The following is an 18,479-nucleotide window of genomic DNA, read 5'->3' as shown; positions in this document are numbered from 1 at the left end:
TGAGTTTTTTTTTGTTGCTAAGGTTTTTACTTATTCAATCAGAGAATTAACTACTTTATTACCTTTTATCTGTTTTAAAGCCAATCCAAAGTTTATTTTTCTATTTTCAATATTTTTTCCACCATTCCGACATGTTTCAGAATAACCCTGTATTTTTTCAAGCATGCCAGATTTGACTGAACACTAATTGCCAGAAGTTCAACTCTACGTGCACTGTATTAATCCTGTCATATGATCTGTCTGATCCAATCAGAAGTTTTTGACTGCACTTAATTGTTTTGATAGTCTTTTTCTTTCAAGCCGATGTATTGAAAATTGGTTCAGACTATTTTTTGGACTTCGTTGGGTGTCTACCAGCCAAATAAGGGAAAAGAATATTTTTATTTTTTTTTTTATAATTCCCACATGTTTCAGAATAGCCGTGTATTTTTTCAAACGTGCCAGATTTGACTGAACACTAATCACCAGAAGTTCAACTCTACGTGCACTGTGTCAATCCTGCCATGTGATCTGTCTGATCCAATCAGGAGTTTTTTGACTGCACTTAATTGTTTTGAAAGTCCTTTGCTTTCAAGCCGTTGTGTTGAAAATTGGTTAAGATTATTTTTTGGACTTTGTTGGGTGGGTACCAGCCAAACAAGGGAAACGGTTAAAAACGATAAAACAGAAATTCTGGTTCTTGATTAAGATTTCCAAAAGAAGAATGACAGGGGACATTTTATAGGCAAGGGAAGGGGAGTAAGAAGCCTCCAGAATGGCTTTAAAAAAAGGTAGCATAGACTTGATATCAGAAATATATATATATATATATATATATATATATATATATATATATATATATATATATATATATATATATATATATATATATAATAAGTTGTTTGTCTGTTGACTGACGTCATTATAAGGATTGAGCTGTATGTCGCCATGAAGTTGTTTGTCGACTGACGTCATGTTTGTCCACTGACGAAATTACAGATCGGCACACAAATGACGACCGGGACACTCAAAGAGAAATTACAGATTTTTACAGACATATATATATATATATATATATATATATATATATATATATATATATATATATATATATATATATATATATACATATATATATATATATACATATATATATATATACATATATATATATATATATATATATATATATATATATATATATATATATATATATTTATATATATATATATATATACATATATATATATATATATATATATATATATATATATATATATATATATATATATATATATATATATATATATATATATATATATATATATATATATATATATATATATATATATATATATATATATATATATATATATATATATATATATATATATATATATATATATATATATATATATATATATATATATATATATATATATATATATATATATATATATATATATATATATATATATATATGTTTACACAGGTTCAGAGGGACACAACTAACTATATTCACAGGTGGGACACAGGGACACAACTACAGTGGCGCGTAACTAATATGGAGCGAAAAAAGCTAAAAAAAGAAAAACCTAAAAAGAAAAAAACTTAAAAAAGGAAAAAAATAAAAAAGGTAAAAAACTAAAAAGAAAAAAAAAAACACCGGGACACAAATGACGACCGGGACACAGGGAATATAAATGACGAACGGGACACAGGGACACAACTACAACGGGGACGCCGGGGGACACAGGGGGATATATAAATGACGACGGGGATACAGGGAATGTTCGATTAGCAATCACCATCAACAAAGCTCAAGGGCAATCATTAGAATAATGAGGTATAAGATCTGAATACGGATTGTTTTTCCCATGGACAATTATATATTGCATGTTCAAGAGTCAGTAAACCCGACAATCTATTTATATGCACAGACAATGGGACAGCGAAGAATGTTGTATATTCGCAAGTTTTACGTAGTTAAAAACATGTATATATCTATCTATATTCACAGGTGGGACACAGGGACACAACTACAATGGCACGTAACTAATATGGTGCGTAACGACTATATACACATAGAATAAATATATACACATAGAATAAATACTTGAAAGAGTACTTGAAGTATTACTTAAGTACAATCTTGGCAAGTACTTGATATTTGATACGTAAGTAAGAATTTGGAAAGTACTTATTACTTGATATTTAAGTAAAAAAAACAATGAGTACTTAATACTTGATACTTAAGTAAAAATTTGGAGTACTTGTTGCAGCACTGGCTACAACCACTGAAACTGACCTTTGCTCAAGTATCCTCTGTGAAAAAGAATCAGATCAATGTTGTAAACAGTATTTTTTTTTAGAAATTTTGATAATTAGTCTCTCTGTCTTATCTTTTGCAATCTAAAACCAGATTTTAATCCATAATTGTATTTCTTTGATCGATCTCAACCCTCACCCCGCAGGTCTAAGGGCTGCAATCGTTTTGGCACCTATTGGTACAACTACGCTTTGGGGAGAAATGATTCGAGACCTGCCTGAAAAACATTCCCCTCCTCCTTAAGAAGAAACTACGTGTGTTGAACCACGTTTTGGCAAGTAATGATTTGAAATCCGCAAAAAAATAAAATATTCCTCTCAACCTTAAAAATAAGACATATTGTAAAACATATATATTCATATATTCCTATATATGGTATAAGAATATATATATATATATATATATATATATATATATATATATATATATATATATATATATATATATATATATATATATATATATATATATATATATATATATATATATATATATATATATATAATGGAAAGAGAAATCACCAGTGCAACAGCACAAACACATAAAAAAAAAAAAAAAAAAAAAAAAAAACAGAAGACAGAAGGACAGGAAAAAAACAAGACAGAAGGAGAAAAGGAAGACTGTTTTCCTACATTAGTGATTAATATAGATCAGCACTTGAATGAGGCCTTTACCCTACTCATCCATACAATCACATAGGTCAAACAGCATAGCCATACACAATCAACCATAAAGAATAATCCATAAAGGGCTCATCAGGAGAATACACACTTGCCTATAGGGTTTCGGCACTTAAAATTATCTACCCAGGCAAGTGGCGTGCCTACCATAAATTCCCTATGGTATCCCCGTGTTAACTGTAACTGCTTGTCCTGCTAACTGTAACCGCAGACACAAACAGTCATTATTTTAGGGGTTATAAGTATTTTTTTTTTCACTTTTAAGCTCCATTGAGCTTGAAAAGCTCCAAATTTTAGTGCATTCTTTCAATTTTGCTTGTTCAATTTTGTCATTCCTACTTGTTTACATGTATGACAATTCTTTTTTAAATTAAACAAAAAAAGACAAGTTTTTTTAACTGCAAGTAAGGAGCGACATTAAAACTTAATACGAACAAAAATTATTCCGTATATGAAAGGGATTGTCCCCTCCTGAACGTTTTTGTATTAATGCATGTTTTACATTTACCAAATATTCATCAAATTGTAATATTCTGTCAAACTGGAATATTCACCAAAACTGTATTTTGCAGACAACTTTTTTCTTTCATTTAGGCTAATTACTGTAACTGTTTGTCCTGCTTACTTTAAGCGCAGGCACAAACAGTCAACATTTTAGGGGTTATGAGATATCTTTTCTAGGGGGTTTTCACTTTCAAGCCCCATGGAAGTAAATTTTAGTGTATCCTTTCAAATTTTGCTTGTTCAATTTTATCATTCGTACTTGTTTACATGTATGACAATTCTTAATTTTTTTTTAAGGAAATAATCTTTAAGAGTCTTTAAGTTTTGCTGATAATATATCATAGCCGGACGTACTTCTAATGCTCGCTCGGTTAATTTTGTGTGTCCAAAAGTATATGGTTCACAAACTACTTTATGTTGGGAATATGCCCATTGTTTCGTATTAGTTGCTCTAATTCATAAACGTAACTTCCGTTCCAATTTATTGGACATTAGTAGCAAATGCTAATAGTAAAAACGTATGATAGTGAATTTTAAACAGCCTGTGGTATTTGAAAAATCATTGTAAATAAATTCGAAGCTGATTGTCATTTGGTCAATTAACAGCGTTAATTATAATTAATATATCTAGCTGACAGAGACAAATACTAAATTCTAAGAATGATCTCGCCTCCTTCCTATCCATAATGGAGTTCCACAGGGCTAGTCATGCGGCTTATTTGGTTTTCGGTACTTGTGTATTATTCAGAGCACACTCAATAACCAATGTTAGGTTCTTTCGTGAAATGTACCTACGATGCAGGTACATTTTACGAGAAAATCCGGTTTCATAGCCACAAAGACAAAACTCAAAGCAAAAAGGTTAGGTTTGGATTCTAAGTTGTAATTTTACAATTTTTCTAATAAAGTATTATATTTTCATCATATTCTGTTTTATTTCATTAGCTTTATTAAAAGCTTGGGCTATATATTTGCACATTAGGGGGATATGTGGGGTAGATTATATCAAATACCTAATTTAACCTAACCTAACCACCTCTATATATAAATTATTTAATTAAAATTAAAATGAATAACGCATAAATACCTGCTTTTCTTTCTGGAAGATTGTCTAGATGTTTTCCAGTGAAATTGCCTACGGATTGTTCTAGTTACCCGGCTGACTGACCGTATTTCAAACAGTAGGCTGTACGAAAAGCACGGTTCAATCCTGCTTTCTAGGGCTATAATGAGAGAAAGGTTGAGATGGCTAGGGCACATTCTACGGATGGAGGATGACAGATTGTTCTTCTCGGCCAACCGTCTAGGGCTAAACGGAAAGCCGTAGAAAGCCACGGAAAAAAACATGGTTTTGCGAGAGTTCGTATCGATCCGAGCCAAATGCCACACAATATATCCTGTACAAAAATGCTCTATATTCCACATTTTATAACTTAACAAGAGAGAAAACAGTGTTTTTAGCCTTTTCGCGGAAATAATTTATTTTTAAGGATATAAATAAGAAAATATCTGTAATAATTTTAATCTGTAGGGGAATAGTGGATCTGAAATCTGATTAGTTCCATTTGCCAATTATTAGCCGATTTTGTTTCATTTATTTCCTTATTTGTTCTTTATCAGGCTGTTCTTTTCTTCCCTGTGATATTTTTATCGGGCTCTGCAGCATTTCGTATTTTTATGTTGATTTTAATTCTTTTACGTATTATCTGTTTTGCATGATCCATGTTATTTAATTGCAAGATGTTATGTTCAAATTTTTAGGGGCGTGGCTGTCGATTGTTGATATTAAACAGCTGTTTTTGCATGATATGATTCATTTTATGGTAATATTACTTAGGATGTATACTTTATGTCATAATGATCTCATTAACAAACGTCAAAAATGTAAAACTCTGGTACTAGTTAATTAAGCGAAACACACTCAATCATTATGCTTAGGTTAGGTTTAAGTATAAGTAAGGATTGTTTCCTAACTTCACGCTGTCCAAATACTATGCGCTGGCATGATTATATGGCATGATATAATACGGCTCATGATATGATTCATTTTATGGCAATATTACTTAGGATTTATACTTTATGTCATAATGATCTCATTAACAAACGTCAAAAGCGTAAAAATTTTAGTACTAGTTAATTAAATGAAACACGCTCAATAATTATGCTTAGGTTTAAGTATTAGATTAGGTTAAGTTTAAGTACAACTGGTCTGAATGCAAAATGTGTTAGCTACAATTATTCTGCATGTAATGAAGTAAGGATTGTTATTTAACTTCACGCCATCCAAATACTATACACCGCCCTCTTAATGTGCCAATTTATAGCCTAAATTTTATAAGTCCAATATCACCCGTTATTTTGTCTTAGTGGGTATGAAATCGGTTTTCTGAGATCTAGCTTAAGCGTAATTCTTGAGTGTGTTTCGTTAAATTAGCAAGTACCAAAATTTTATCCTGTGTTATCACAATAGAAAGAACACTGATTAGGGTATCAGGTCCATTAGCATTTGCGACTTCAATGTTTCAGTTCTGTCAGAAATTGTATAGTCGTATTTTTCGAGTGTTGAATGGTTGGTGATTTTTTTTTGTGATTTTTCCCAGAAATTTTAACTAGAATTTATAATTATATTATAACGATCTCATTAAAAAATAATTGTGCTATTGTTATAGTAAAAGGGGCTCTGATCAGGATGTTGGTTTCTTTGACGTATATGACTATGAATGTTTCAAATCCCCCAGAAATGAAGTACTTTGTACTTTTAGAAAATACTTTGCATTTAATAATGTTTCTTGAATTATATTTCATTTATTTGATATGTTTTTATTTCATAAATACAGTTATCTCTTTCAATACTTTCAATCTGTTCAATTTATTAGAAAACATGTTTTACAGTTGGGCCAATTTCGGCCAGAAGAGTTTAATTCTTCAATTGAATGTGAGCAACCAACTACAAAAATTTACCAGTTTCATGGTACGATGCTCCTACCCTCTAGCGAAAGACTGCCCATTTCTACAGACAACCTATTGCTAAGAAATTGCGTTTTGAAGAATACTGATTGGATCGAAGGTTTTGTTGTCTATGCAGGTAATAAAATATCGATATGCCCCAGAGCCAAACGGCCTCTTTTAGGATTTTTCCCAGAAATTAGCTATTGTACCTCTAATAATTCCCTTAGTGCCTACTATTGGTGAGGAAGTCAAGAACTGTGCCTCTATACATATATATATATATATATATATATATATATATATATATATATATTTATATATATATATATATATATATATATATATATATATATATATGTATATATATATATATATATATATATATATATATATATATATATATATATATATATATATATATATATATATATATATATATATATATATATGTATATTTATATGTATATGAAAGCAACATCTAAACGCTCACGATCCTAGATGTGGATCGAGCATATTTGCAATATCTTTTCAAACAGAAGGTTCTAGAAATTTTGGAAAGGACTGCTGAACCCTTTACAATTCCCCCATAAGTTGGAACTTTTATTTTTTATCTATTTTTTTTTTACTCAGCCATCAATTAAAGACTCGTAATAGTCAATAATTCTCGGATAACTAAACAAATATTGCAACACACTCAATACGGAAATCCACATGACTTCACTCTCCAGCATCTGTTAATATTCACTGCCCCATAACTCCTCAGAAACCTCCATATTTTACTTCACTTATCCTCAATAGCTACCTAAATATAGACCTTTTAGTGAAACATGGAACTCCTTCACTTTATCCATTGATCTCAAATCATCTGGAATGTTATTCAATGAATAAGACGGATGGGAAAAATGAAGATAGGATTTGGGTAAAATTACTCCAGTAGTTGAATAGTTTTATTTTCTACACAACCAAATTCAGATCCATTATTCACCTACAGATTGGAATAATTACATACGTTTCTTATTTAGATCCTTAAAAATAATTTATTTTTGCGAAAAGGCTATAAACCCTATTTTTCTCTTTTGTAAAGTTTTAAGAATATGGAATATGGACTAGTTTTTGTTCAGGATATATTGTGTGGTGTTTGATTCACATCAATACGATTTCTTGCAAAATTCTAGCCTTAGTTCCCCCCCCCCCACTGAAATTCTTATAGGGACCACATAAAAGTATCTTTAATAGGAAAGAGTATGATAATTTCTTGCGACTGCATAAGATCCTAGTTGCGAAAAAAACTTGTTCTGCACTGGTGCAGCAATTCAGTAATTTTTTTTTGGGGGGGGGGGGAGGAAGTAGTTGGTAAAATTTTTTTTTTTAATCCAGGAGGGGTAATATTGTTGATTATTCCGATTTTTTCAATGAAAAAAAACTAAAAAAGATAATTTTCAAAATTTAGAGAGGGGAATAAATATCCAAAAGTATAAAGGTAAAAATAAAAATAGAATTAAAAGGAATAAATGGATAGAAAATGTAAAAACAGTTTCCATAAAATCCGTAACCTTGCTTCAGTATTTGTGAGCCAGGCCGTGTTGTTGCATTTTGAACTACTGTATTTTGAGGTATACAAGTTGCTTGTTTTCGGTGTCTGGTGCATCTAATGCTTTTGTGGTTATGATGCGCCTGGTTCGTGGTAGCAAACCATCATTTTGAAAGTAGTACCGAATTAAGTTATTTGCGTTTTGTCCATTGTGGCTGATATAAAAGTTTTGTCCACTGTGGCTGATATAAACGTTGTACACATTGAATATTAGAAATCAAAATTAGATCCCTGGGTGTTCCAAGCTTAGGTACTCCAAAAGGATAATGAAGCGTTCTATTTTTAGCAATTGAATATTAGAAGTCAAAGGGGAAGCAAAATTTCAAAATAAATTCCTGAGGACTCAAGAACGCTGGGATCAAAACTAGATCCCTGGGTATTCAAAGCATAGGTACTTCAAAATGATATAAAGCGTTCTATTTTTAGCAATTGAATATCAGAAACCAAAATTAGATCCCTGGGTATTCAAAGCATAGGCACTTCAAAATGATAATAATGCGTACTATTTATAGCAATGGAATATTATAAATCAAAATTAGATCCCTGGGTATTCCAAGCATAGGTACTTCAAAATGATAATAATGCGTATTATTTATAGCAATGGAATATTAGAATAAATAAAAAATAAAATTGCCCCCTCCCCATTGTAGGGGGATATAAATGTTTATAAAATAGAATAGTTTATAAAAAATAAATAAATAGTAGGATTAAAAAAGAGGATAGAACGAAGATTCTTATTCCAGTATACCAATCAAATGGTAAAGTGCATTTGTATGTTTGAGGAAATATAATTTACTTTCCAACAAACACCACAAAACCAAGTTTGTGGCTATATATAAAAGTTTGTGGCTGATATAAAGTTCTCAAACAATCTCAAACGTTTAAAATATAAGCGTTTTGTCTTCTGTGGCTGATATAAACATTTGGTAAATGTCTTGTTCACTGTGGCTAATAGTATCTGACGTGGTTTTGTGGTGTGTGTTGGAAAGTAAATGATATTCCCTCAAACATGCAAATACATTTTACCATTTGATTGGTATAATGGAATAAGAATCTTCATTCTATCCTCTTTTTTAATCCCACATGTTGTTTCGTTTTTAGCCTACACTTAATGAATTCCTTCTCTGAATGACTCACACCTGATACACCTGCAACCAAAACTATGCTTATCTACAATATGCTAAACTAACTCTTAATAACCTTATTATTTTCATATAATTATTTTTGTATTTCGACCCTAGCTGTAATATGAGTAGAATTTTTTTGGAATTTGGGTGTAGAGAATTTTTTCCTTTTCACTTTTTTCGAGCCACTACTTAGTCACATTTGGGTTTTCCTTGATTTCAAGGTCACCGTTTTTCCACCCTTGCACATTTTTGTGATTTTCTCCTTACTACAAAAGTGGAAAATTTAAACGACAAGAAGTTAGTTTGGTATCAACCCTAATTTGTTCACAACTATTGCCTACTAATAATGTATCTTTGTATCTTTCGATAGATTCAACATAAAGGTAGGAAAACTGTTATTTCAAGCTTCAGTCTTTTCTAATGAAAAAAAGATACCCTAAATCTTTATTTTGATTCGTCAGTCACAAATTTTACGGTTGAAACTTGAACATTGTTCAACTCGGTAAGTTACGATCGGGATGCGCAATTAGTGCTGTAGTCGTCCGTAACGTTGATTTTATACAAGATTGTATAATAGAGAGTTTTCCGATATCAAAATAGTGCACGTTGAAAATAACGTCCAACGTCAAAATACTAAAATAGTAACATTCAGAATATTGTGTCTTACAGAAGTCCAAGTTTTGTAACTTAGAAATTCTTGACTGTCTTTATCAGCATCATCAAAGTAGCGTAAACTACAGAGGCTGCAATAAGCTATCATGACGTAGGATGTGGTGCAGTCTCTAATGTGTGACCCTGGCATTCGATTGTCAAAACAGTTTTATATCTAGGATCAAAACTGTTTTCAATTCTGGCAAAATGTTACAATTGTGTTAAACTAAAATTTTAAACTAAGAAAAAACAAGCGTTATATCCCAAGACCTTATATCCCATCCTTATAGACTTTATATCTGTTATATCCCAAGACCTTGGGATATATCCCATATCCCAAGACGTGACAAAAAAAACTAGCTGTATTAATTATATGCTATCTTGAATTCGATTCTGCATGGCTTTCTTAAATATTATTCCCCAGCCTTATCGTTTGGTATAATATTGCTTAGTATATTTACTCATAATCAAGCCTAGGATTGTAGCCAAATCAGTAAAGAGGTAAAAATAACCTATCTGATCTTGCTCTTGATGGGCCTTTTACCAAATGAAGAGGATAATTAAAGCCAAGTTTGTGGATGACATCAAAATTACGTACGAACGACCACAGCGCCAGTAATGTATCCCTTGTTTAATTTTTTGGATTGAATACGACTATTTTTATATCTTGAAAATGTGCCTTGAATTACGAACTGCATGCATAACTGTCGCTGTAATCGTACGTAATTTTGAATTTATAGACAATTATTATCATAATGCGGCCCTGGCGTTCGATCTACCGTGATGCATCAAAATTTTCTTTTTCCTTCTCACAGAAGTAATTGAGACGAATCAGTGCTGATTTCAGATTATTTCACATAATTTAGAAGTTTCAAGTTGCCCCTTGCACAACTTCAATATGCCATCGAGGTGTAACTTCCGTGCTTTCGTACAGAACTAGATCTTGGCTTATTTGACTTGTATCCCATCCGGCCTCTCTGAATGTATTGGGGCTTCTTCTTTTCTCACTAGTCGTTGAATATGGCGACGGTATTCGGGGTGATAGACGCTGGTGTTAGGGGAGGCATTTTGTTTCAAATGTGGAGATTCAACGTTCGTCATCAGCTTTAATTGACCAAGTTTCACTTGCATACACAGCAATGGGGATTACGAGAGAGGTAAAAAGTCGGACCTTCCATGATGTACTTTTCCATATTGACGGTAGGCTCTAAAAGCTGCTGGTTGCAAGGTCAAGTCTAGACCTAAACGATTTTGATCAATCGTTATTAGAGGTTAAAATACTGCCGAGGCAGACGAAAGATTCTGCATTTCCAGTCCTTTTATCTGGATGACTCTGGATGCAGAGTCTCCAGATATCTGCATTACTTTCGTATTGGCTTTGTTGACAACCATCCCAAAGGCTTTGGTTGCTGACACTAGCTCGTTTGTGTCTGTTTGGAGATTTTCATGACATCTTATTTCCACAATGTTGTCTGCTTACGCTAATATGTCAACAATTTTCCCTTCAGTGGATGGGCCGTCTGTGGTTTTATCTAGTGATAAAGCTGCATTTAGAAACAGATTAAACAGATGAGGAGAAGCAGTCCTGGAGAACAGCTGTTGACGTTTGGAACTCTTTTGCCAATCCCTCAGGTGTTTGAACCTGACTACCGAAATTCGAATACATGTCTTTGATCAAGGCTACTATGCTTTAGGGGACTCCATTATAGAGAAGTTTGCGCAAAATCCCATTGCGCCATATTAAATCGAAGGCCTGTTTAAAGTCAATAAAAAGTAAGAGCGGCTCTTTCGCAATCTCTGTATATTTCTCCATTTGTTGCCGGGTGAAAAATATTTGACCTCTTCGTAGTAGTAGATCGATCTCTTCGGAAGTCGGCCTGATATTCTTCTAAAGTAAGGTCTATCAGGGATTTTAGTCGGTCAAGCAGGATATTTAAGAGCATCTTCGCCAGTTGGCTCTTCGTGCTAATTGGTCTGTAGTTGTTACAATCGCCTTTTTGCACTATGTGTAAAAGGGGACAATCATGGCTTTCGCCCAGGATCTGGAAACTAGATCCCAAAAAGCGATTCCAGTCACTTTGCATGGGATATGAGCTACTGTTGGTCACCGAAGCAAACTATGGAATGTTCATTTTGTCCATGTAGCAATGGTTGTGAGGAGGGGAGACACGGGGGTAAAGGTATAACCCTTCTGATTATTAGATGATGACGGGAATTGATATTAGCTCTGATAAGTTTGTTTTAACTTATTCTTTTGTGATTACGTTCTCAACCTTTTCGTCGTATCAAAACCCTTAAAATAAATTGTATGCTTCAAGGATCTTGACAAAAAGAGGAGAAATAACTATTAATTACGAATTATTATCTATTGTAACTTCCTTTTGTCTTTTATTTACCTCGATCTATGTAGGTTTTTTTCCTTTTCAAAGAAGTAATTAACGTGATTTATTGCTGTTTATTATTCAACTCGGAAAGGCACGGCCTTGAGGCCACTAATAGAATATATATTTCCATTATTTTTGGTAACTTCGGCAATTTAGTTTAATATTCGCCTTAATAATTGCATTTGTAAAATCCTGAAATATAAAATCCTGAAGAACGTAGTATGGCCCCCTTTTTAAAAAAATCCCACCTCGTCTCCCCTCAGGGACAACAAATTTACTTTCCAAATGCATCTAATGTTAACTTTAGACGACACCCACTCTTTAGTAGCAATTTCTTACCATAACCCAAAACTTTTCCAGATGGTGGTCCTACGTGTCTCCTTTAAAAACAATTAGTAATAATAAAACAAATTAAAGAAAATTATTAAATTTATTATAATAAAAAAAAAATTTAAGATCATCTATCAATTATAGCTTTCTTTTACAAAAAAATACACCAAAATATTCACAAACAAGTTATAAAAACATCGGAGAAAGGAATAGTGATACCACTTTTCAACCTTATATTTTCATTTTCCTTTAAACTATAATTTGGCTACTAATTAACTAAAAAAATAAAAAAAAACATCAAAACAGCCTGATCCTTTCGAACATTTAGAGAGCCTCAAAACAAAAAATACATGAAGCAGCAACTCAGGTGAATAATTGCATAAACTTGGAAGAAGGTACGATTTTTGAAATTAGCAACAACCGAAAGTAGTAGTCATATCTGTTAAAAAAACACGTGACTATATTTGTACATTTCTTGCGTTATTGTTATAAAGACGCCTTTTCTAAAGTCCTTGTCTTTGTCATAAGTAAGGCCTGTCTTTGCTCTCAAAGATAAAAAAAATTGTTTGTTTTGTATCATTATAAAGCCTAAAAGAGTGAATTTATCTTTTTATCGACGTTTTTATTAGTGATAGTGTTGTATATGAGACTTAGGGTGCGGAATATATACACTTAATTTTTGTATGCCTAGAAATGCATAAAATTAATTAAGGGAAAATAGTCTTGTAATTGTTCCTTAAATAGTCTTTAAGGTCGACGGGTGTTTAGCCTGACTAGATTTAACAAGAAAAGTTAAGACAAAGCAGGGAGTCGATAACTTCGAAGACCACACTGCCTTTCCATGACGAAAGTATAACAGTTCAAAATAGGGATGAAACCTACAAACCCGGCACCTTTTTCCCTCGTAACCGCTCACAAAATTGGAATTTCGCCCAGATTTGATTTGGTTTTAATAGCCAGTAATCCAAAATTTACTTTTTTGTAAGGATTTTGTCCGTATTCCCTTTCTGTCATTTCTTTAAACAAATAATATATCTTGAGAGAATATTTTTCAAATGCACTCAACAGACTCAATGATGATGTGAAGCAAACTGGGGCTGGTCTTTGTCGAAAAATAACATGACCATTAGATACTAGTCTGAAGAAAGTTTTCAGAAGAATTTGAAGTTATTAACGCACGGGGAAATACAAGTTCAAGGAACGTTAACGACTGGGTAGACCCAAGCACGTAAAGCTTCATGAACCGAGCCTTAAAAGACAAGCAAAACAGTAGGTTTAGTGTCTAAACAAAATTGGAAACAGCTGATTGAAAAACCTTTTTTTTTCTATCTCAATTCTTCTAAAAACAATTTGGCAACTAAACTATTACATCTTGAAGAAAGGGCAACTTTCATTCAAAATCCAAACCATCCAAGCATGAGCAAGGTAAAAGAGAAGACCTTCACTTAATTTATTGCCCATGTAACAAACATTCTTGTGAATCTGCTAAAGAGGCAGAGGTCACAACACCATTTAGCCCTTTCTCATAGGCTGGTCTACTATCAGACTTTGAGGGCATTTACAGGGTTGACCGTCAACGGAGCAAAACTAGTCGAATGTTGTTTGCCAGTACTTAATTCCGTTCTGAGGGTTGACTGTCAATGGGGCAAAGAATAATCGGAGGTTGTTTGCCAGTACTTAATCCCGTTCTGAGGGCATTTGCAGGGTTGGCCGTCAATGGGGCAAAGAATAATCAGAGGTCATTTTTCATTACTTCATACCGCAATCAATACGTATCAAATTGAACTTCCCAACTTGTTTCGGTTTCCATTGATGTCGGTAAAACAACAGGAAAGTGAAGGTATAAAGGTCTGACTTGTTTAAGTCACCTCGAGATTCTTTTGAGTTCTGAGTTCTTTTAACTACTGACTTATTTAATTTAATAATAAATTCACAAATCAGCACAATGAGTCTGTATCATTCAGATTTATTGTTTTAGGAAAAAACTTCGATAGGTAATCGTTTACTCAATTTAATCATCTTGTAGCCCCTCTCGCCTTAATTGCACCCCTGATAGCACATTCAAACTTCCAATAGTGTGACAGACTCTATTACTAAAATAAAACGCTAACAGTAACCCACAATACTATCTGATAAAACTCTAAAAGCATTACTTAACAAGCAGGCGCATACCAATTTAAGCAATTTCAATTAATAGATTTTCCCCTCTGCATCTAAATTATTGCAAACCTACGGGAATACGCAATACATTTAATCTTTCTAGCATGCGCGAACAGGGGGTTCTCCTTGCATGCAATAGGTTATTTCATAGAATCTATTTCCTGAAACATAATATTAGAAAGACCTTCATGGTTCAGATGTCCAGGGGACCATTCCATTGGATGGAATGGCATTTTTCGAATCTTAATGGGGGCAAAAATCTTTAGAATATAAAGGTTCCCCGAGAAAAACATCTTTAAAGAAAAAAAGAACTTGAAAGAAAAGAAATTCTGAAGAAAAAAACATCTTGAATGAAAAATACACCTTGAAAAAAGAAAATGAAATCTCTTAAAGTATTATGTAACACCCCACGTGTGTGCTGTGATTACATAACACCAACGTGTAACCCCCGCCATTTCGTAAAACCCCTGTGTGTGCCCTCTTCAGATACAAGCGGGGATTTCCCCACGGGCCCAAAGTCTAGCATGTCACGTGTGAATGCGTCATCCTTAACATAAGTAAACATTCCCCTATTACATACAAATTAAGAAATCATGAAGAACAACGCCTTGAAGAAATAAGAGCTAAGAGCTCATATGGCACTTGTGACGAGGTCTAAAGAGCCAAGAGCTCATGTGGTATGAGCTCTAGCAAAATTCTAAGAATCAATACATTGCTTTAAAAGAAAAATCAGAGGCTTAATGCCGGTCTGGATTTAAAATAAGAGCTCTGAGTCATGAGGTCCTTCTAAATATCAAAGTTCATTAAGATCTGATCAACTACTCGCAAGTTAAAAATACCTCAATTTTTCTAATTTTTCCTCTCCCTTCAGCCCCCCAGATATTTGAATAGGGGAAAACGACTTCATCAAGTCAGTTTGTACAGGTCCCTAACACGCCTACCAATTTTCATCGTCCTACCACGTCCAGAAGCACCAAACCCGCCAAAGCACTGAACCCCACCATCTAATTCCACCAAAGAGAGCGGATCCAGTCCGGTTACGTCAGTCACATATCTACGACATTTATAAGCATTTTCCAAGATTTCTGGTTTCCCCCTCCAGCTCCCCCAGCGTCAGCAGGTCTGGTCGGGATTTGAAATAAGAGCTCTGAGACATGAGTTCCTTCTAAATATCAAATTTCATTAAGATCCGGTCACCCGTTCTTAAGTTAAAAATACCTCAATTTTTCTGACTTTTCGAAATTAAAAACCCCCAGCTCCCCCAAAGAGAACGAATCCGTACCAATTATGTCAATCTCGTATCTATAACTTGTGCTTAATCTTCACATCAAGTTTCATCCTGATATCTCCATTCTAAGCGTTTTCCAAGATTTCCGGTTTCCAAGATTTCTATTTCCCCCCTCCAACCCCAACCCCATGTCCCTGGATCCGATTCGAATTGAGAATCGAGAATCTGAGACATAAGATTCTTCTATATATCAAGTTTCATTGAGGTCCGATCACCCATTCGTAAGATACCTCGATTTCACGTTTTCCAAGAATTCCGACTTCCCCCTCCAACTCCCCTCAATGTCACCGGATCTGGTCGGGATTTAAAATGAGAGTTTTAAAGCACAAGATCCTTCTAGATATCAAATTTCATTAAGATCTGATCACCCGTTCATAAGTTACAAATATCTTAATTTTTCTTATTTTCCGAATTACTCCCCCCCCCCAACTTCACCAAAGACAGCGGATCCGGTCCGGTTATGTCAGTCACCTATCTTGGACTTGTGCTTATTCTTTCCACCAAGTTTCATCCTGATCTCTCTGCTTTAAGCGTTTTCCAAGATTTTCGGTCCCCCCCCCCTAATGACACTGGACCCGGTCGGGATAGAAAAGTAAGAGATCTGAGTTTCGAGGTCCTTCTAAATATGAAAATTCATTAAGATACGATTACTCTTTCGCAAGTTAAAAATATATCATTTTTACAATTAACCTCCCCCCCAACTCCCCCAAAGAGAGCAGATCTGTTCCGGTTATGTCAATCCCGTATATAGGACTTGTGCTTATTTTTCCCACCAAGTTTCATCCCGATCCCTCCACTCTAAGTGTTTTCCAGGATTTTTGGTTCCCCCCTCAATTCCCCCCAGTGTCACCGGATCCAGTTCGAATTTAAAATAAGAGCTCAGAGACATGATATCCTTCCAAACTTCAAATTTCATTAAGATCCGATCACTGCTTCGTAAGTTAAAAATACCTCATTTTCCTGACTTGTTCAGGATACCCCCCCCCCCAACTCCCCCAAAGAGAGCGGATCGTTATGTCAATCACGTATCTAGGACTTATGCTTATTTTTCCCACCAAGTTTCATCCCGATCCATCCTATCTAAGCGTTTTCCAAGATTTTAGGCTCCCCCCTGAATTACCCCCAATGTCACCGGATCCAGTCGGGATTCAAAATAAGAGCTCTGAGACACGACATCCTTCCAAACTTCAAATTTTATTAAGATCCCATCACCCGTTCGTAAGTTAAAAATACTTCATTTTTTCTATTTTTCCGAATTAAACGGCCCCTCACTCCCCCCCCCAGATGGTCAAATTGAGGAAACGACTATTTCTAATTTAATCTGGTCTGGTCCCTGATACGCTTGCCAAGTTTCATCGTCCTAGCTCGGCTGAAGTAGCAACACCGGGACAGACAGACCGACAGAATTTGCGATTGCAAGATGTCACTTGGTTAATACCATGTGCCATAAAAATGTCTTGAAACATCTTGAAAAATGTCTTGAAGAAAAATGTCTTAAAAAACGTCTTTAAATGTCTTGAAACGTTTCGAAGAAAAATGTCTTGAAAAACGTTTTGAAATGTATTGAAACGTCTTAAAAGACGTCTTGGAGAAAAATGTCGTAAAAAAAGTCTTGAAATGTCTTGGAACGCCTTGAACACGTCTTGAAGTAAAAATGTTTTAAAAAAGCTGTTGAAATGTGTTGAAACCTCTTGAAAAACGCCTTGAAGAAAAACGTCTTGGAATGTATTGAAAAATCTTGTAAAAACATCCTAAAGAAAAATGACTTAATAAAACTCCCCTGATTGACTAGCGGACTCTTAACACGTCCTATTATGTAATATGTAACACCGCAAACCCTATTACTTAACATTCAAAGAGATTCTGGAATAAAGAAGCCCCTGATGGTTTTTCCCACACCCTCAGGTTTTTAAAGCATAACAACCAAGGAAATCTTGATTTGGCGTAGATTTGTTTGAAGAAACTATTAGGTAACATTTGCATCCTGAAAAAAACACTCTATTAGGTAACACCCAAACCCTATTAGATTACAATAGCTAAGAGCTCATATGGCACTTGTGACGAGGTCAGAAGAGCCAAGAGCTCATATGGCATGAACTCTAGCAAAATTCTAAGAATCAAAAGATTGATTTAAAAGGAAAATCAGAGGCTTTATGCCGGTCAGGATTTAAAATAAGAGCTCTGAGACACGAGGTCCTTCTAAATATCAACATTTCTTAAAATCTGATCACCCATTCGTAAGTTAAAAGTACCTCAGTTTTTCTAATTTTTTATCTTCCTTCAGCCTCCCAGATGGTCGAGTCGGGGAAAACGACTTTATCAAGTCAATTTGTGCAGGACCCTAACACGCCTGCCAATTTAAATAAACCTATCATGTCCAGAAGCACCGAACTCGCCAAAGCATTGGACCCCCCTAACTCCCCCAAAGAGAGCGGATTCATTCCGGATATGTCAATCATGTATCTAGGACTTGTGCTTGTTCTTCCCACCAAGTTTCATCCCGATCT

General features: G+C 34.1%; 1 protein-coding gene across 1 annotated transcript in view; it reads left to right on the top strand.

The window, feature by feature from the left end:
* LOC136038907 (phospholipid-transporting ATPase VA-like) overlaps positions 1 to 18,479 on the top strand; it is a 146,845-nt gene that overhangs the window by 32,028 nt on the left and 96,338 nt on the right. Inside the window, exon 4 of the mRNA XM_065722387.1 lies at positions 6,385 to 6,577. Coding sequence (XP_065578459.1) covers positions 6,385 to 6,577 — 193 coding nt within the window. The remainder of the gene's footprint in view (positions 1 to 6,384; positions 6,578 to 18,479) is intronic.

The sequence above is a fragment of the Artemia franciscana genome, chromosome 18 (genome assembly GCF_032884065.1).
Source record: "Artemia franciscana chromosome 18, ASM3288406v1, whole genome shotgun sequence".
Lineage (NCBI taxonomy): Eukaryota > Metazoa > Arthropoda > Branchiopoda > Anostraca > Artemiidae > Artemia > Artemia franciscana.
The sequence above is the reverse complement of the archived record's forward strand: the minus strand, read 5'-3'. Positions and strand labels throughout refer to the sequence as shown.